This window comes from Dipteris shenzhenensis, chromosome 3 (genome assembly GCF_047967505.1).
Source record: "Dipteris shenzhenensis isolate YYH24624 ecotype China chromosome 3, Dip_SZ_1.0, whole genome shotgun sequence".
NCBI lineage: Eukaryota > Viridiplantae > Streptophyta > Polypodiopsida > Gleicheniales > Dipteridaceae > Dipteris > Dipteris shenzhenensis.
Window position 1 is genome coordinate 55794057 of NC_141598.1, and position 16451 is coordinate 55810507.

At 51.7% G+C, this 16451-nt stretch overlaps 1 protein-coding gene across 3 annotated transcripts in view; it reads left to right on the top strand.

The window, feature by feature from the left end:
- Nucleotides 1-15785, top strand: part of LOC147904031 (uncharacterized) — a 48193-nt gene extending 32408 nt beyond the window's left edge. For all 3 annotated transcript variants that reach the window (XM_087372678.1, XM_087372679.1, XM_087372677.1), the window contains 2 exons: nt 13672-13756; nt 14807-15785. In XM_087372678.1, coding sequence (XP_087228804.1) covers nt 13672-13756; nt 14807-15173 — 452 coding nt within the window. In that variant the 3' untranslated portion in view covers nt 15174-15785. The remainder of the gene's footprint in view (nt 1-13671; nt 13757-14806) is intronic.
- The last annotated feature ends 666 nt before the right edge of the window (nt 15786-16451 follow it).

The window sequence follows — 16451 nt, forward strand, 5'->3', positions numbered from 1 at the left end:
GAACAGGTATCCATTTGTGACTCAAAACACAAAGAGAATTCTGGCCGTCACTAAAGAGAAGCAAGAAAGAGGCTGAAGGGGAGTGGATGAAAGGGGAGGGGCTGAGAAAGAAAGAAAGAAATATTAACGTCCGTAGGAGGCCTCGTTGGCCTATGGGACAAAGTACGGAATCAAGTAACGCATATAGACCACTGTGGGCCGGGGCAAAGGGCTCACTAAGGCCCTTGCTGAGTACTAAAATGCTATACTAGTATAAAATAGCATGAGGGTGGCATGAAAATATCAAGTGCTCAGAGCTAGAGCAAGTGCATGAACTGGCTCCATGTATCCAGGCTCCATGGTGGCTCTCTGATGAGATGCAAAGAGCTCACGTATTTGCATGTGTCGGGATGTCTCCTATGGTGGTGGAGGGCGTGGTCTCCTCGATCTCTGGATCCGATGGGCTATGTCAAGGGTGACGCCTCGCCGAGGCCGATCTCCCTTAAGGAGAGCTGAAATAGGTCGAACCTCTATCGTGTGTGCTTTGGTCGCCTGTCGCATCGTGTACGGTCTCTGTGTCCCTCGCCTAGCAGTGTTGTGTCTGCTCTCTCCACCGATCCATATATCTCTCATGTCGGTTAGCTCCTCCTCCTCTATCCTAGAGTGCCCTGAGGCTGAGTCAAATGCATAGAAATCTGTGACCTGTCTCTGCGCTTAGTCTACCTCATTACCCTGTGGTGCGGTGGTCCCATCCTGCTACTCTGTGATATGTCGTAGTAGTGTCTGCCTGTGTCGTCGCATCTCCATCAGGTTGAGCCTAATACAAACTTGGTCTTGGAAGTGCATCAGTCGTGAGAGTGGGCCAAAGCTGTACCCCTCTTGAAAAAGGCAGTGGTAGCGCACTCGAATCTCATAGTAGGCTGGGCAGACACATAGAAAGTGCTCCTTTGTCTCGACCGTCCCCATCGTGCACAACCTGCAAGTCTGGCTGCTCTCTGGGTATGCGTGCAGCTCTCCCTGTCTCGATCCTCAGCTGATGGGACGAGACCCGGATCTGTCCGTGATGGCAATCCTCAGTACGCGTGTGAGACTCCTCTGTCCTCAAGATATTGAGGTCTGATGTTGAGCCCATCCTCTGATACTCTCAGAAAGTGGTCATAGTAGAGCTAGGTCTTGGTGGGGAACTCTTGGTCCCTCCCCCAAGTGCGAGATGTGTGGAGCTGGAGGAGATCTAACCGTATGATGCGGTTAATCTCATCCCGTGGGATCAACTCGGGCGGTGCATCCATGCTATACTGAAAGAGGGGAAGCCGATTTATTTGAATGCCGTGATTGGCAAACCATGCGGTGATGTGTGCAAACCATGCTGTAACTACCCCCCTCTCTGCTAGTCGTATGGAGGTCTCTAGTGCCAGTCTCGGAGGGGTCATGGCAAACTCTGCCTGTGGCAGGACCGAGGGCTTACTCCGAATCATCCTAGAGCCCATAATCACCTGTAGCCGCTCAAATCTCCTCCATTATGCTGCTGAAATATCACACCCCCAAAAAGGTGCCGCATACATGGCAGTTCGCCTCACTAGAGTGTCGAAAAGCCAACACTTCGTCGGTGGATCCTGGAAGTGTGCCCGGAAGCACTGTCGCTCTAGTCGGGCCAAAGCACCATGCCCTCGTGTGAGTCATGCTCTAGCTGCGTGGGTCATCGTGAGGTAAAGCTATGTCGGTGAAGCACTGTGTAAGAGGTGTTGAAGATCATGAACTTGGTCTTCCCAAGGTTAATCATCAGGTCTCTCTCTCTGCAGAACACCTCTAGGGCATCTAGATGTCTCTGTAGTCCCTCTGCCAAAGATGGCAAGAGGACTATGTCATCCGCATATAGTAGAATTTGTATCATCAAGTCTACTAGTGGTGCTTCCTCGCCTCCTCGACGGTCTATGAAAGATGTAATCTCATCAAGTCTACTAGTGGTGCTTCCTTGCCTCCTCGGCGGTCTATGAAAGATGTAATCTCATCAATGTAGAGCCCGAAGAGAGTCGGTGAGAGAGGGCATCCTTGCTTTATTCCGATCGTGCTCTCAACCCAGTCTGATAGGCCTCCTGGGACACAAACTCTCCCTCTGACGGACTCGTATAGGCTCCCCAGATCAGAACCTTTGGAATCTGCATATCCTGTAGTCTGTTGATCGTGCGGGATCGCGGGACAGTGTCGAAGGCCTTCCGAAAGTCTACAAAACAAGCGTAGACTTTCTGGCGTCTCGACCTCGCCTCCTCAATGATAGTCCTGAGGGTGAAGATGTGGTCTAGAGTGGAGTGCTATCTCCAGAAACTTGCCTGCCCTAGAGCACGCTGCCCATGTGCCTCTGTATGGCTGCTGATCTCCCTCTCCAGTATCAATCCATAGATCTTGGCCAATGTGTGGCCAATCATGAGAGTGCGATAGTTCCTAGTATCCATGGGGTCGCCTGCCTTGTGTATCGGTACTATGGTACTCCATGAGGGTGGGAAGCTGTGACATATGGCGTGGTTGAACATTTGTGCTAGTACCGGGGCCAAAACCTCCTTTCCATGATCTAAATGCTCAGTCCGTAGCGCCTCATGGTCCTGTGCTCTCCGGTTATGAAGCCGGCTGAGTGCAGCCCGCACATTCTGTGCAGTGAACAAGTGGCAAGTGGTTGGCCTGGGCATAGTGGACATATCAGGTGGTGCCTGCATCGGGACATCATAGAGAGAGCATGCATAAGTGTGCCAAACACCTTGGGTGTGTGATGGGTATAGGAGGCTTCCCCTCCGATAGAAGCCCCCAACCAATGGTGGGATCCCCCCCCTCGAAATGAACTGATCACCTCGTCCATTCTGTGGGTGAGGAAGGCCTGCTGCTTACAACATGTCAGTCGCCGTGAGATCTGCTGTGCCTCGGGTGATGTCAAGTGGCCAAGGGCTCGCTCGCGTGTGAGGTGAGCTCTCATCTCTCTGCACTCATCATCATACCAAGGATTCTGTGGCATCTTCCCTAGTGAGGCACGTGCAGATCGAGTCGTGGGGAAAGACCTGATGGCTGCGTCCATGACTACTGTGGCACGGGTGTTTGAGGCGTGGGCGAGGTCTACAACATCTCCAGATAGTAGGGCTGGAAGTCCTTTTGCCAGGTTGCTTACATAGATGGGGTCCAGGGCGCAATCAAAGTGAACGTGTACACGAGGGCGAGGGGGGGACCCTCCTTGTGAGTGGTATAGTGGTAGAGATACAAAAGGCTAAGTACGAGTGATCAGCACTGAGTGGGGGAGGGGGCACAATAAAGTCGTATATCCGTGAGGTAAAGGCCATGGGACCCAATAGGTAGTCCACTGTGCTTGTCCCTCCGCCATGTGGGAAACAGGTGAGACCACCGGATGATGGCCATCTCTGTAGACCATTGTAAATGATCAAATCATGAACAGCTCCTAGCTCAAGTAGATGTCGTCCATACTCTTTCACTTGTGGTGCATCTGCAGAGTGTCTCACTATCCCGAGCTCAGGTGCATCTAGTTCTGGTACTACGAGGGAATCCGATGCAAAGTCTAGTAGGCCCACCTGCTTATTCCCTGTGCGTGCATTGAAGTCACCAAGAAGGAGGATGTCCCCCTGCCTGGAGAATTCAGTGATATCATCCTGAATCGACTCATATGGGATGCGCCCTTCTGTGGTGACCTCACATGCATAGGATGACGTATCTAGGGGGAAATAACACACTGCTATTAGAATCGGTCGTGCGTCTGGTAGCCGTATCCACATGTGTTGCGCATGCTCCTCTCTCTGTGCCACTGATATGAGAGGTCTCATGTGTGATCTAAAGAGGATAGCCACTCCCCCCGAACCCCGCACACCAGTGTCTCTCCTCGTCTCCTTCCTTTTTTTTTTTGGCAAAAGGTAGTGCTAGTTATATTGCTTGAAAACGAGAGTACAAGAAGACCTAAAGGCCAGCAGGCTGTAATCACAAAACGGATACAGCCCGTGGTAACAAAATATAAAAAATTACAAGCCTTTCAGGGCATAATCATCTGAGTGTGGACAAATAGCCACGGTGGGGGCGAGTAATGCCACTGAAGACTCTGAGCAGAGTGCTGGAAGAAAAGCTCTTGATGGTCCCAGTCGCGAAGGAAGCGCCGTCTCTTCTCCTTCCTTGCCCGAGAGTCCCCTTGAATCTGATCCCACTGACCCTTGAGCGTGTGAATGATCGTGCTCCAGATGTCTGCTAGGGTCTGGGTAGCAGAAGAAGCCTGGTCTCCTAGGGTTGCGCGCATCTGGAAGTCCAGATATGCCAGCCTACAATACTCCCTATGATCTCCCAAACTGGGTGCCGAGTCATCGCTCCTGCATCTGTCAAAAAAGTCAGATGCCAGGGGAAGCTTTCCATGTATGCCCAGGTGGCTTGCGTGATGAAGAAAACTGGATCCTGTGGAGAGAACTCGTAAGCCAAGTGGTGTCCCACCTCGGTGCTGCACCAGCAAACGGCTCCCCAAGTGACCGGTCCTAGCTCAGGTGCAGCCCTCGCTAAGATCCCCATGACTCCCTTCCACACTGTCTGAGCATGCGAACAGCTCCAAAGGCAGTGCTTCATGGATTCCTCCTTCTGAAAACACATCTGGCAGTGCCCCTCCTGCCCCATCTACCTCAGCCATCTCCCCACTGGTAGCCCCTTATGGACCACCATCCAAAGAAAGTAAGAGATCTTCCTCGGCCGCCAGCTTGCCCAAAGAGTCTTCCAGAATGTACGAAGGAAGACCAGAGATATCCCTTGGGCATACCAGCTATGTGCCTGGGTAGGTAGCCTGCGCTGGAGAGCCCCAAGAGCACGCCTACCGGTGCGCGCGCTATATGAGAAGAAGGGGGTAGGGTTCTCTGAGGTCTCCAGTGGTGGCCAGCGCCACTCCCTTGGGTCCCACTCCAACTCTGTCAAGGAGCGGCCCTCCCAAATCCAGAGTCTCCAGTCCTGGTCTTGCACAACCAAGGGGTCCATATGCCACGCTTTCCCTTGCAGCCCTATGATGCGAAGGCGCTGCCAGGGAAGCTTGGGGTCGATCACAGCCTCTTTGCTCTAGAGACGGCTACCATCGGCGACGGAGAAGAAATGAATCGAGGAGTCCGAGAAAAGGTCTGCAACCACCAAAGGAATGCCGCTGGGTGTGAACTGCCCTAGCCACCTCTCATCTCCTAGGAGGAGCTGTCTGGTGATCCTGGGAATCCTCCAACCTGCAGGAATGGCAGCATCAATCTCCACTCGCCGAGCCTGGATCCCACGTGCCGTACCTACTGCTGCTGCCAATCACCCCCTTTGGGGGATACACGCGCTGAGACCATGCTGAAGCAAGAGCTTCCACGTCTGCCCTCCTGGGGTCAGGCCGCGGATGACTAACTTGCGAAGTAATGCCTGACTCTGAAGTTCTGGATCTATGATGCCAAGACCGCCCTCTGTCTGGGGGAGAATGACTGTCTGCCAGGCGACCCGGGCTCTGGTGGTGCCGGAACCGTCTGAGCTAGACCACATAAAGTTCCGCACCAGTCTCCTCAGCTGGGCTACGCACGATCTCGAGAAGCACCAGCAGGATGCCACATACCAAGCGGTGGCTAGAAGGACCTGATTGACCACAAGGGCCCTGCCTGCCAGAGATAGCCAAGCCGTGCTCCAAAAGGCTAGCTTCCGTCGTATGGAAGCTAGGACCGGTAGGAACTGCTGAGCCGGCATGGTATCTAGCCCTACCTGGAATCCTAGGTAACGTGTCGTCTGTCCTCTAGGGATCTAGCGAAACCCCAGGAAAATACCCCACTGTGAGCTGGCTCCCGGATCCGTAAGAAAACCAACTGACTTATGCCAGTTGATTTTCGCCCTAGCGGCTAGGCAGAAAACCTCTAGAGATAGTCTCACTCGCTCCAGTGACTCAATATCATCCTGCACATACAGGGCCGTGTCGTCTGCATACTCGGAGTCCAGATGTTCTGCATCATCCCTGATAGGGAGGCGCATCCCTCGAAGACCAGTGGTACGGGCTCGTAGGAAGTGAGTCATGGCCTCTGCAAAAAAGAGGAAGAGGTAGGGCGCAAGCGGGTAGCCCTGACGTACCGAGCGCTCGAGGGTGAATCTCTCCCCCATCCTGCCACTGATGATAACCCGGCTGGAGGCCAATCTGTAGAGGCTAGCAATACCTCTAATCCACTCGCCCGGGAAACCGAACCGAGAAAGTGTGCCCTCCAAGAAGGACCAGTCTACCCAGTCTACCCTGTCATACGCCTTCTCAAAGTCAAGGAGTATGGCTAGGTGCTGGCCACTATGCTGGGCCCACTCCGCCGCCTCTGAGGACGTGAAGATGTTGTCCAAAATGCTGCGATCTTGGACAAAACCAGTCTGGGTGTCGTGGATCAAGTCATGTAGCAGGGGTCGGATGCGGCTACTGATCATCTTGGCGAGGATTTTATAGGCAGTCGGAAGGAGGGTGATAGGGCGCCATTGTCTGATCTCCTGACGGTCCCCCCCTTTGGGGATGAGGCAAATCAAGCTTGTCGCAAGGCTCTCTGGCATCTGTCCACTGGAAAAGATATGCTGGAAGGCTGCGAGCAGGGGCTGGTGGATTTGCTCCCAAAAGGTGGTGAAGAAAGCTCTAGAGAGCCCATCCTCACCTGGGCATTTCTGTCCATTAATATCGCTCACCGCATCCTGCATCTCTGACACGGTGAACGGGGCGAGAAGGGCCTCACTCATGCTAGGCTGCACGAGCGTCGGCGTATACCTCCACACCTCCTCCCTGCGACGGCGGGCACGAGGGTCTAGGGGCTCCTGCTGGAACAGGGATCTATAGAAATCTGTCGCCAAGTCCCTGACCTCGTCTGGATCTGTCTTGACACTACCATCCTGCTCCCTAAGAGATCGGAGCTGTTCCCCTGCTGACCTCTGGCCATGAGTTCTGAAGAACTCTCTGCACATCCTGTCGCCTTTCCTAGCCCAAAAGGACTTGGAAGCGTGGAACGAGAACTCTGAGCGTCTCTGGGTGATCTCCTCTAACATGGCTCGGGCTCTAACCTCCTCTCGTTTGAGCTCCTCGGAGCCTGGGGAAGACTGCTGCATCCGCTGTATCGAGGCAAGGTCTCGTCTGAGGCCCCTCTCCTTCGCCCACCACTGCTGCCTGACCAGAGTCGCCTCCTGCTGACATATGAGGCTTGACTCGGCGAGAACATGAGCTGCCTGAGCTGCCATATCCCCCAAGGGGTCCCAATCCTGCTCCCACAGGTCCACTATCCTACTGCGAACCGCTGCTCTGGAGTAGATGGAGTCTGGGATTTGGCACGAGCGGGGAGGTAAGGAATGAGAGGCTGAGTTCAGGACTAGGATGACTGGGGCATGGTCAGAGAGGGTCGTCCTTGGAACCACCCCTGACTCTCCACCTTTGCCTATCGCCCAATCGCTGACATAGAAACGGTCCAACCGCTCCAAAAGTTTGCCTCCCTCCCTCCTGTAACCCCAAGAGAAGTCCAAGCTCCCTGTCCATCTGCAAAAGGAAGGCTCTCTCCAATTGTCCCGACCTCCCACAGCGAACAAGAAAGAGTCCCATTCCGCCTGCTCCGCCTGAGCTATACCGAGGAACTCTGGGCCCTGTCCCTGCTGATCCTCTAGAGCCTCAAGGTTATTGAAATCCCCTCCTACAATCCAAGAATCCATCTCTGGCAATAAGTCTGTCAGAAAGCTCCAGAAAGCAGCTCTCCGTCTAAGGTCGGTCGGGGCATAGATATTGAGGATGCCGATGCGGGATCCCTCAATATTCAAGCCCACCCAAAGCGCTTGTCCTGGAGTCAAGGTGCCAAAACCACACACATGCTGAACTAGAGAAGCGTCGATGGAGGTACAGACACCTCCGCTCCTCCCCTGCTCGCCAATCGAAGGTTCCCAGTAGGTGTGGGAGCGCCCTGTGAGGACCTTCCCACACTTACTGGTTTGAGAAGCCGAAAGCTTGTGTTCCTGTAATAGGAGCACATCTACCCTTCCCACCAAAGCTGGCTGGAGCTCCTGTCTGAGAACCATCTTCCTGGGGCTGCGGGTTCTTGATGAGTGGAACCCATTGACGTTCCAAGAGATAATGCGTATACTCATGAAGAGGAGAGGTGGGCCACAAACAGCTGTCTGCTTGCGGTCGATCTCGAGGTGGTCGGAGGATGTCCGGTGTGCAGACGAAGGCGCTTCTGTGAAGGTTTCGAAGGTGAGGCTGGATCATCAGACCCATCCTCTAAAACCTTCAGCAGAGGGGAAAGGCCCTTCGTCCCATGGTGGTAAGCTCTCTCTAACTAACTCGAAGCCTCCGCCAGGGAAATACTGTAGAAGCGCCCGCTACCTCTGAGGTCCTCCAAGGGCGGAGCCCTTCCGCGTAGATCCACTCTAGAGGCGGTCGAATGATGACCAAAAGGCGGAACCGTTTGGCGCTGTGGCCCCATCTCAGACGAACGTCACCCTCCTTCCATTGCTGCTGAAGAAGCTCCGCTGCTCTGCTACCAATCCAGTCCTGTACCTGCTCCTGGGACTGATCACGAATCGTCTCCCAAACATTTTCATTCGTCCATTGCTCATTCCCGTCACTAGTGATAGTGAAGGAATAGCTAGGACCATCATGGGGGGCGAGGATGGACACCTTACCCTCCGCCCCCTTTCGGCGGAAGAAGATGCTGATGTCTAGGCATGCAGGGAAGGAGCCAATACTAGTTGCATCCAAGTAATCCCAAGGTCCTGCTCGGTAGAACTCCAAAGGTAGAGCTCTAGGAGCTGCCCTTGGGTGGGGGGACGAAGATGAGGAGTCAGAACCCGAAAGCGGGGTGCTGGTCGTCGAAAGAACTGGGGTGGTGCTGGCCGTCTGCGGGGAAAGGCTTCTCCCCTCCACTGGGCCAGGGGGGGTAGGCGCGGCGGAGGTTTGTGCTAGCTTCGAGGCCACAGAAGGAGGGGGGGGTCCCGGCGGGATCATGCTCGAGGGAGAGGGGAGGGCTGAAACCAAAGGTGCCGGGGGGGGTTCCCGGAGGGGGGGGAGATAGGGGAACCGAGGAGAAGGGGGGAGAAGGAGGGGGTGGGGTGGGGTGAAGGATGAGGAGGAGGCTGGCTGACCTTCTCCTTTCCTTTCTCCTTTCCCTTACTGGGCTGGTGCTGACTGGTGACCTCAGGGGTCTCCTGCTGGAAAGGGGGCTTTTTGGTTATTGTTTTGTTTCCTTTCCATTTCCTTTTGACCTCAGTCCAGCCCTCCCCTTCTGGAGGGGTTGTCGATGCCTGGCGGGGGGGGATCTTGAGTTGCCTGGCTGGGGGCCATCGGAGGTTCTGTCCTCGTGAAGCGAGGGCAAGAGTGCGCCTGGTGCCCGAAGCCGTGGCATCTCAGACACTGATCCGGGCGACCAGTGACCATAATGCACTGCGTCACCACACCTGTGTCCGTCTCAATCTCGAATTCCGAGGGGATACTCTGCGGATCTAGGATTGCCACTTTGACGCGTGGCACCCCTTGGGCTGCCGCCGCATCAACGAAGGTGTCCTGCATGAGCCAACCAAAGTGTGCCCCCAAGTCCTTGATGATTGGGCGAAGCTCTGTTGAGAGGCCTGGGAAGATGAGGGTAACTGGATGGCGGGGGATGCGGAAGCGGGCATCGAAGTCCGCTACACTGAAACCCCTATACCATGGGACCATAAGGATGATCTTCCCACCCACAGAGGTAGGGGACCGTCTGACCATATCGCTCGTAGCCTGCGCCAAGGAGAGCTTGAGCCAGGAGATACCACGTCCCATGAGTGCGACCTCCTCAATGTGGCTGTCCTAAAGGTATAGGGTGGACTGTAGCCAGTCCTTGATGTCTGCTCGTGAAGGGGCGAAGCCAATGACTCTTCCATAAACGGAAGTCTGGGAAAAGTCATCGGCAGCCTGCTTCACCAAGGAGACCTGATGCTCTGTCAGTGTTATGCAGTAGGCTGAAGGAGGGGGGGGTCCGTCTGGGCCACCGGTTCCGGGCTTACGGCCGCCATACCGCACCGACAAATTGCGAAAGCTCCAAAAGGTGGGGGAAAAGAAACGGCAAAGGTGAGGGAGGACGGAATGGAGGAGGGATGGAGGCGCAAGAGGAAGTGGGGGGAGGAGAGACGGCAGCGGGGAAAGAGAATGGCGAGGGAGGGGAAGGAAAGGAGGAGGGAGGGGGTGGCAGCGCGGTGCGAAGGCGGGGAAGGGGAAGGAGGAGAGGCGGGGGTGTGGTAGTGCGGCGCGAGGCGGAGGTGGGGAAGGAAGGAGGAGAGGAAGGAGGAGAGGGGGGGGTGGCAGCGTGGTGCAGAGGTGGGGAAGGGGGAGGAAGAGGAAGGGAGGCGGGGGTGTGGCAGCGCAGCGCGAGGAGGAGGCGGAGAAGGAAGCAGGGGCGGAGGGAGGGTGGCGCGGCGGCAGCGTGGCGAGAGGCGGAGGAGGGGGAGGAAGGTAAGGGGGGAGGGGGCTGTGCGGCGCGAGGGAGGTAGACGGGAGCGGGGGGGGGGGCTGGGAGCATTCGCAGGAGCTCTATGTGACCCCAAGCATTTGCCCAGCCTGTCACATCTTTCACCTCAAAACAGTGCTTGGAGGCTACTGGCATAGTCTCCTTCCTATGAGATGACTCCCAGGTTTATCCTGTCATAGTGGGCAGTCCTCTCTCGGGGCTCTCATGTGTCTCAGTATAGACGACCGTGTCTCTGTCTCTGAGAAACAACTTGGATCAGACCAGGGTGTGCCATTGCAATTCCACACTGCAATTCTCAGTCCACTTTGTGTCCCCTTGGCCCGACACCGTCATAATTCACCCTCTTCTTTCTCTTCCTTTTCTTCCTTCTCCCCCTGGTCCTGATCTCCTCTCTCTTGGATGATCACCCTACCATCTCTGTATGCAGCCCATTTCCCTGCTTCTCTCGTTGCCATGACGTATACCATACCTTCCCTCCGGTGCTCCTGCTGTAGGAGGGTGAGGTCATCGTCCAGGTAGATCCGGGTTCCTTTCAAGGTCACCATCGTGCTCATGAGGGTCTTCCTATCCATGGCTGTTCGGAGCTTCATCACAAGTGGCCTTGTGGGTGCATCGGGCTTGCCAACTCTCCAAGCTGTCTCACATGTCAGGTTCACACCCATTTTGGTGAACAAAGCATTTGCATATGCCATAGGAGTATCTCCTACTGTGAGGCCTCGAACTAAGACATTTAGGGCTTTACTGTTTCTCCTTTTATCCTCCTCTAGAGCATCTGAAATGAACTCTTTCTTGGGGACAGCAGTACCTTTCTTGACCACATCGCTCCATTCCAAGATTGCAGCCTCTCCTTTCTTGATTTTCTGGGTGAATTCAAAGAATGCCAAGTCTTTTCTGAGTTTTTCATTCTCAGATTTCAGTTCATCTATGATCTTGCATCCTTCTTTAGAAGTCCCCTTTGCCCCTTTGAGCTGCTTCATTTTCTCCCTAATGATGTTCAGCTTCTCATGTAAGGAGGGCTGAAGCTCCCCTTCATCTTTGTGTGTATTTGCCTTCAATTTTACATTCTCGTCTTGAAGACTAATCACCTGAGCTTCCAAGCTCTCTATCTGGGATGTAAGAAGACTGTTTTTCACGTCCATATCTCGCACAATATCCATCTGTATTTTCCCAATTTGTTTTGCCCATTTTGCATGCATTTCTTCTTGCCATCCCTTCATGTCATCATTCATTTGAGCACGTATGTTTGAAAACTCATCCTTCTTGTATTCTTCCAATTTCTTTTGTAAGCATTCAATTTCAGCATCTTGTAGCTTACATACCTATTTGATAGTGGATAGACATGCTTTGACATTCCCATCCTCTACTTTCTGCCCTTTGGTCCAAATTATGCTGTATTTCCTGTCTTTGTCCCCTCTGGTTTTCTGATCGGGTGAGCTTTCCATGGCCTCTTTTTTTTTCCCTCTGATTTTACTGATTTTTCTGCTCTTTTTTGCAGGCCCTTCTTGGTTGGACTGCCCACCACCTAAGGGCTACCCATAGCAAGTCTTTCTTGATTTTTTTGTAGGTCAGGAGCTGGTTGGAGCAGAGGTATAGGGATGGAGTCGAGGCATGAGGGCTGTGAACAGCTCCCTTCTCCTGGTCAGAGGCCTCATCTTGGCTAGGCAGGGACTGGTGGCAGCCCCTTGACCTGTTGGCGGGCTTGGAGCAGCCCGAGATGGCAACACAGCCCACCCGAGCTAGGACACTAGGTACGGGGGGCTAATAGCCCGTGCGGCCTGCGCAGGTCCTTGTGGCCTGCATTGGGGTGGTGCGACAGATGGCGGGGGTGGCGTAGCAGATGGTGGGGGTGGCGCAACAGGTGGCGGGGGTGGCGTAGCAGATGGCGGGTGTGGCACAGCAACTTCAGGTGGCCGGACGGCTTGCTAGGCCTGCTACCAGCCGCGCAGCAGCAGGGAGCCCACACGGAGGCTAGGAGGCAGCCCACGGGGGCCTAGAGTGATCACGCGGGGGCTAGGAGGCAGCCCACGGGGGCCTAGAGGGGCTGGGAGGGAGGGAGGGAGGGGGGAGAGAGAGAGAGAGAGAGAGAGAGAGAGGGGAGGAGGCTGAGATGAGAGAAGACTGAGGAGAGGTAGAGGGGAAGTGGGGGGGCAGAAAAGGGAGGTTGGGGGAGTGAGAAAGGGGTGGAGCAGGGAAAAGGGGGCGGAGGGCTGAGAAAGGGAGGCAGGGGGCAAAGAAAGCAGGGTGGGTACAGGGAAAGTAGCCACTGAGCTGTCGGTATTTCATAGGGATCTTCCCTAAAGTTGTGAGGAGCAGTAGGAGGGCAGGAAGTGAATTAGGACTCCTCGGGTGTCTTCTACCTCAAGAAGGAAAATTGACCATTTCTAAAATATCTATAAAAGCTTTGGCATTACTGTAGGGAATAGGAAAGATTTACCTCATGTGTCTTCTACCTCAAGTCCATGAAACTCTCCTCCATCCTTCAACCTCGGTTGGAGATCTGCGACATCTAGCAAGACCACCTAATGCATGGTGATAACCCGCTCTGGCAAGATCACCATGAGTGCAGTGATACCGAGCAGTTCAAGTGAAGCCGAGGAGGTGGTGTGCGCAACATCCAGGAGACCAGCTGATCTAACCAATGATGAAGATTCAGACACAACAAGCAGAGGCTCTTATCATGAGGGTCTTACAGCACCAAGAATCCCGTGCCACAAAAGAGCGCCAGATAAAGAAGCCAAAGAAGATCAAAAAGTGCTGCCAGGGAATGTGACCGTGCAGATATAGAAGCCTGAGAAGAGTGGGACCATAGGCTTGAGAGTCCATAGAGTAGCAGGATTTAGCATTGGTCTTGTCTTTGCTCTGGGCCACAGTAGCAAAGCGTGAGTTTCAACCCTAGTCAAGTCCTCATTTCCAAGAAAGCTAAAATTTGACAAGTATGACGGAAAAACTAGTACTCTTGTCTTGGATCAACAAGTACGAGATTACTTTTCCGTTGTGTAGACACAAGACAACGAGAATTGGACATTTTTGTTGCGTATTGTGTTGTTTTTCTGTCCATCACCTTTCTTCACTTTCAGTCCAGCAATGTTAGCTCATTAGTTCAATTGGTGTGCATGCATGATAAGAAGCGAAAGTCTTCATGTATATAAAACTTTTTGCAACCTTGTGACTTGCAGTTGGCATATAACATTTTATTGACACTTGCATTCTAATGTTTAATGCTGTGCAGGTGGTGATGTGAAGCTTCTCTTGGAAGACAAAAATTCCGGGACAGCATTTGTGTATAGGGAAGAGGCACAGAGAAGATATGAGATGTAACTGCCTGTGACTTGCAACTATTTATGCTCATTGAAAGTAGGGATGTCAGTAGCGTCTTTCACCATGACAGAGACTTCCTTTCATCTGTGGGTCACTGTTAGAGACTCAATACAAAGACCTTCATATAGGTCTCTGAATATGCAAGTGTCGGGATGCAGATATGTTTCAAAATTCAGACAGTGTATGGAATTGTGTTTGTATGCTAACCACTGTATGGTGTTGATGGAGTTGTTCTGACTATGATAGGTTTAAGTTCTACGCAATGCTTTTCTTGTATGTAATGAGTTTAGGCATCTTCCGTGTTCATGTAGATGTGTACCCTTTTTAGCATGTACACTTTCAGAGACTTCCTTTCATTTGTGGGTCACTGTTAGAGACTCAATACAAAGACCTTCATATAGGTCTCTGGTTATGCAAGTGTCGGGATGCAGATATATTTCAGACAGTGTATAGAATTGTGTTTGTATGCTAACCACTATATGGTGTTGATGAAGACGTCATGACAAGTTGTCCCTGCTATACTTGATGTGCTTGATGGTATGTAAGCTTTTTGCTGGCCCGATGAGAATGCTTCCAGGCACATTTCCAGGATCCACCGACGAAGGGCTGGCTTTTGGACACTCTCGTACGATAGGTTCAAATTCTACGTGATGCTTTTCTTGTATATAATGATCTTAGGCATCTTCCGTGTTCATGTAGATGTGTACACTTTTAGCATGTAGTCAGCTATTCATCATGGTTGAAAGCTCGTGAATGGGAGTCCTACCAAGTGAGCACAATAAGCATTTGTTTTTGGTTATTATGATAGTCTCAGGATTAAACTTTAACTTTTCATCCATTAGCTTCTATAAACTTATGTGTTTGCACCTTTTGATTTATGATTTCTAGTGTTGATTCTTTCTTATTGTCTATGATACTCTGTGCCACAGATGTTTAAGCTCATTTCTTGATTTTAATGGAAGTACAGGAGCTGCAGCTTGTCTGTCTTTGCAGAGAGAGTTGGAACTCTATGTTCTGACAACAAGTCCATGTGTATTATTTTGCAGATTATCAGAATTGCGAAGGCAGCTTTTGGACCAAATGGTTCAGACACGGGAGCAGTTCAGCATATCTTCTGCTCAAGGAGATAAGCCAATTGCTTCTGCTGCTGCATGTGTTGATGATCCAAATCGGCCTGGAACTTTTGGAGAAGTAGCAGGATCCTTGTTTGCCGGCCAAATCATGGGCAATGGAGATGGTGAGGGAAGGTCACATGGGGGGTCTAGAGATAATTCGAATGCCCCTGCTCTTTCCTCTGAGGCTATCCAATCTAACCAAGATGCCGCTGCTTTTTCCAGTGAGGCTATCCAGACTAGCCTCTGCCGCCCACATCAACAGCTATATGATAATGAGGAGTCTCAGTTACTCTCCTGATTACATTGCCTCAGAGAGGGACTTTCTGCATAGCACCCTATGAGACTGATACTCCTTACGAACAGAGCTGGTTATACAATTTGAGCTTTTACAACTGCATTTGCACTTGAAGACTGCGATGCCTAGTGGATGCAAGCCCCAACTGAGGATGAGATTCAAGCAGCTTCCCAGCTGTAACTCATCAGTTAGTTACCAGAAAGAAAGATGATTAAGCTAAACCAGGGCTGTCTCATGGCAGTGCAATGGGCAGTGGATATCCCAAGCCTTCTGATGACAGCAGATTAGAATCCAGAAAATAAGTAAGATCAGCAACCAGAGAGTGGGCTAACCAACTGACAAGTTTCAGCGTACAACTATTTCATAGGAGACATTGGGATGAGTGATGATGATGCATTGAACAAATCTGCCTAAGAGAGTTTGCATCTGACTTTTTGGCCTATAAAGGGAGACCACATATGTTATAATGCAGCATATTGAGCCTTTCTCTGTATATACCGGGTTAAAGAAAGAAAATATCCTTGATTTCTCCATACTTCAGTCACTAAAACATTTGTTTCCAACTTTTTGAGGTGATATTTACTGTCTTTTGGTCAGCCTACCATTGTTGCTGGTGATGATTGAATTATCAACATATAAGACCAAGAGCAAAATTCACTCGCTTTGCTTACATTGGGAAGGTTTTTCGCATCACGAAATCCCTCAGTCTTCAGGAACTTGTCGAACTTTTCTTGCTAAACTTCATAGAGAGGCTTCTTCACTTGTGAACATGGTCTTTCTATATTAAAACTGCAGAATTCAGATGCTTGTTGCCGGAGTACATACAGTTTCTCATAAGTGTACATGAGGAAGTGTAGTGACACATCCCTCCTATGAAGTGTCCATTGTGACATCTGATAGTAGTTAGAAGTTCTCTTGGTAATCAATGTCATCCTTTTAGGAATATGCCTTTTTCACAAGCCTTGATTACACTCATGTCCATTATATGTTTTTGGAGGATCTGCTTGTAATCTGTGATTTTGGTAGATCACATGATCTCATGTTAGGCTTGCTGCTTCATTGAATTTTTGCTTCTTCCTAATGTTTTTCCTTCATCATCTTTGAATAGTGGAGTTGAGTTAAGACTAAAGTGCTTGGTTTGGTGGTTTTATTCTTGCTGACCTTCCTTTCCACTGTTGCTACTGTTTTCAGTCCATGAACTATGGGCTATGTTCAATGTTCTAAAACTACCAAAGGAGTAATTTCCTTGTCATTTTTGAATGGGTTTTTTTGGTGTTGGCC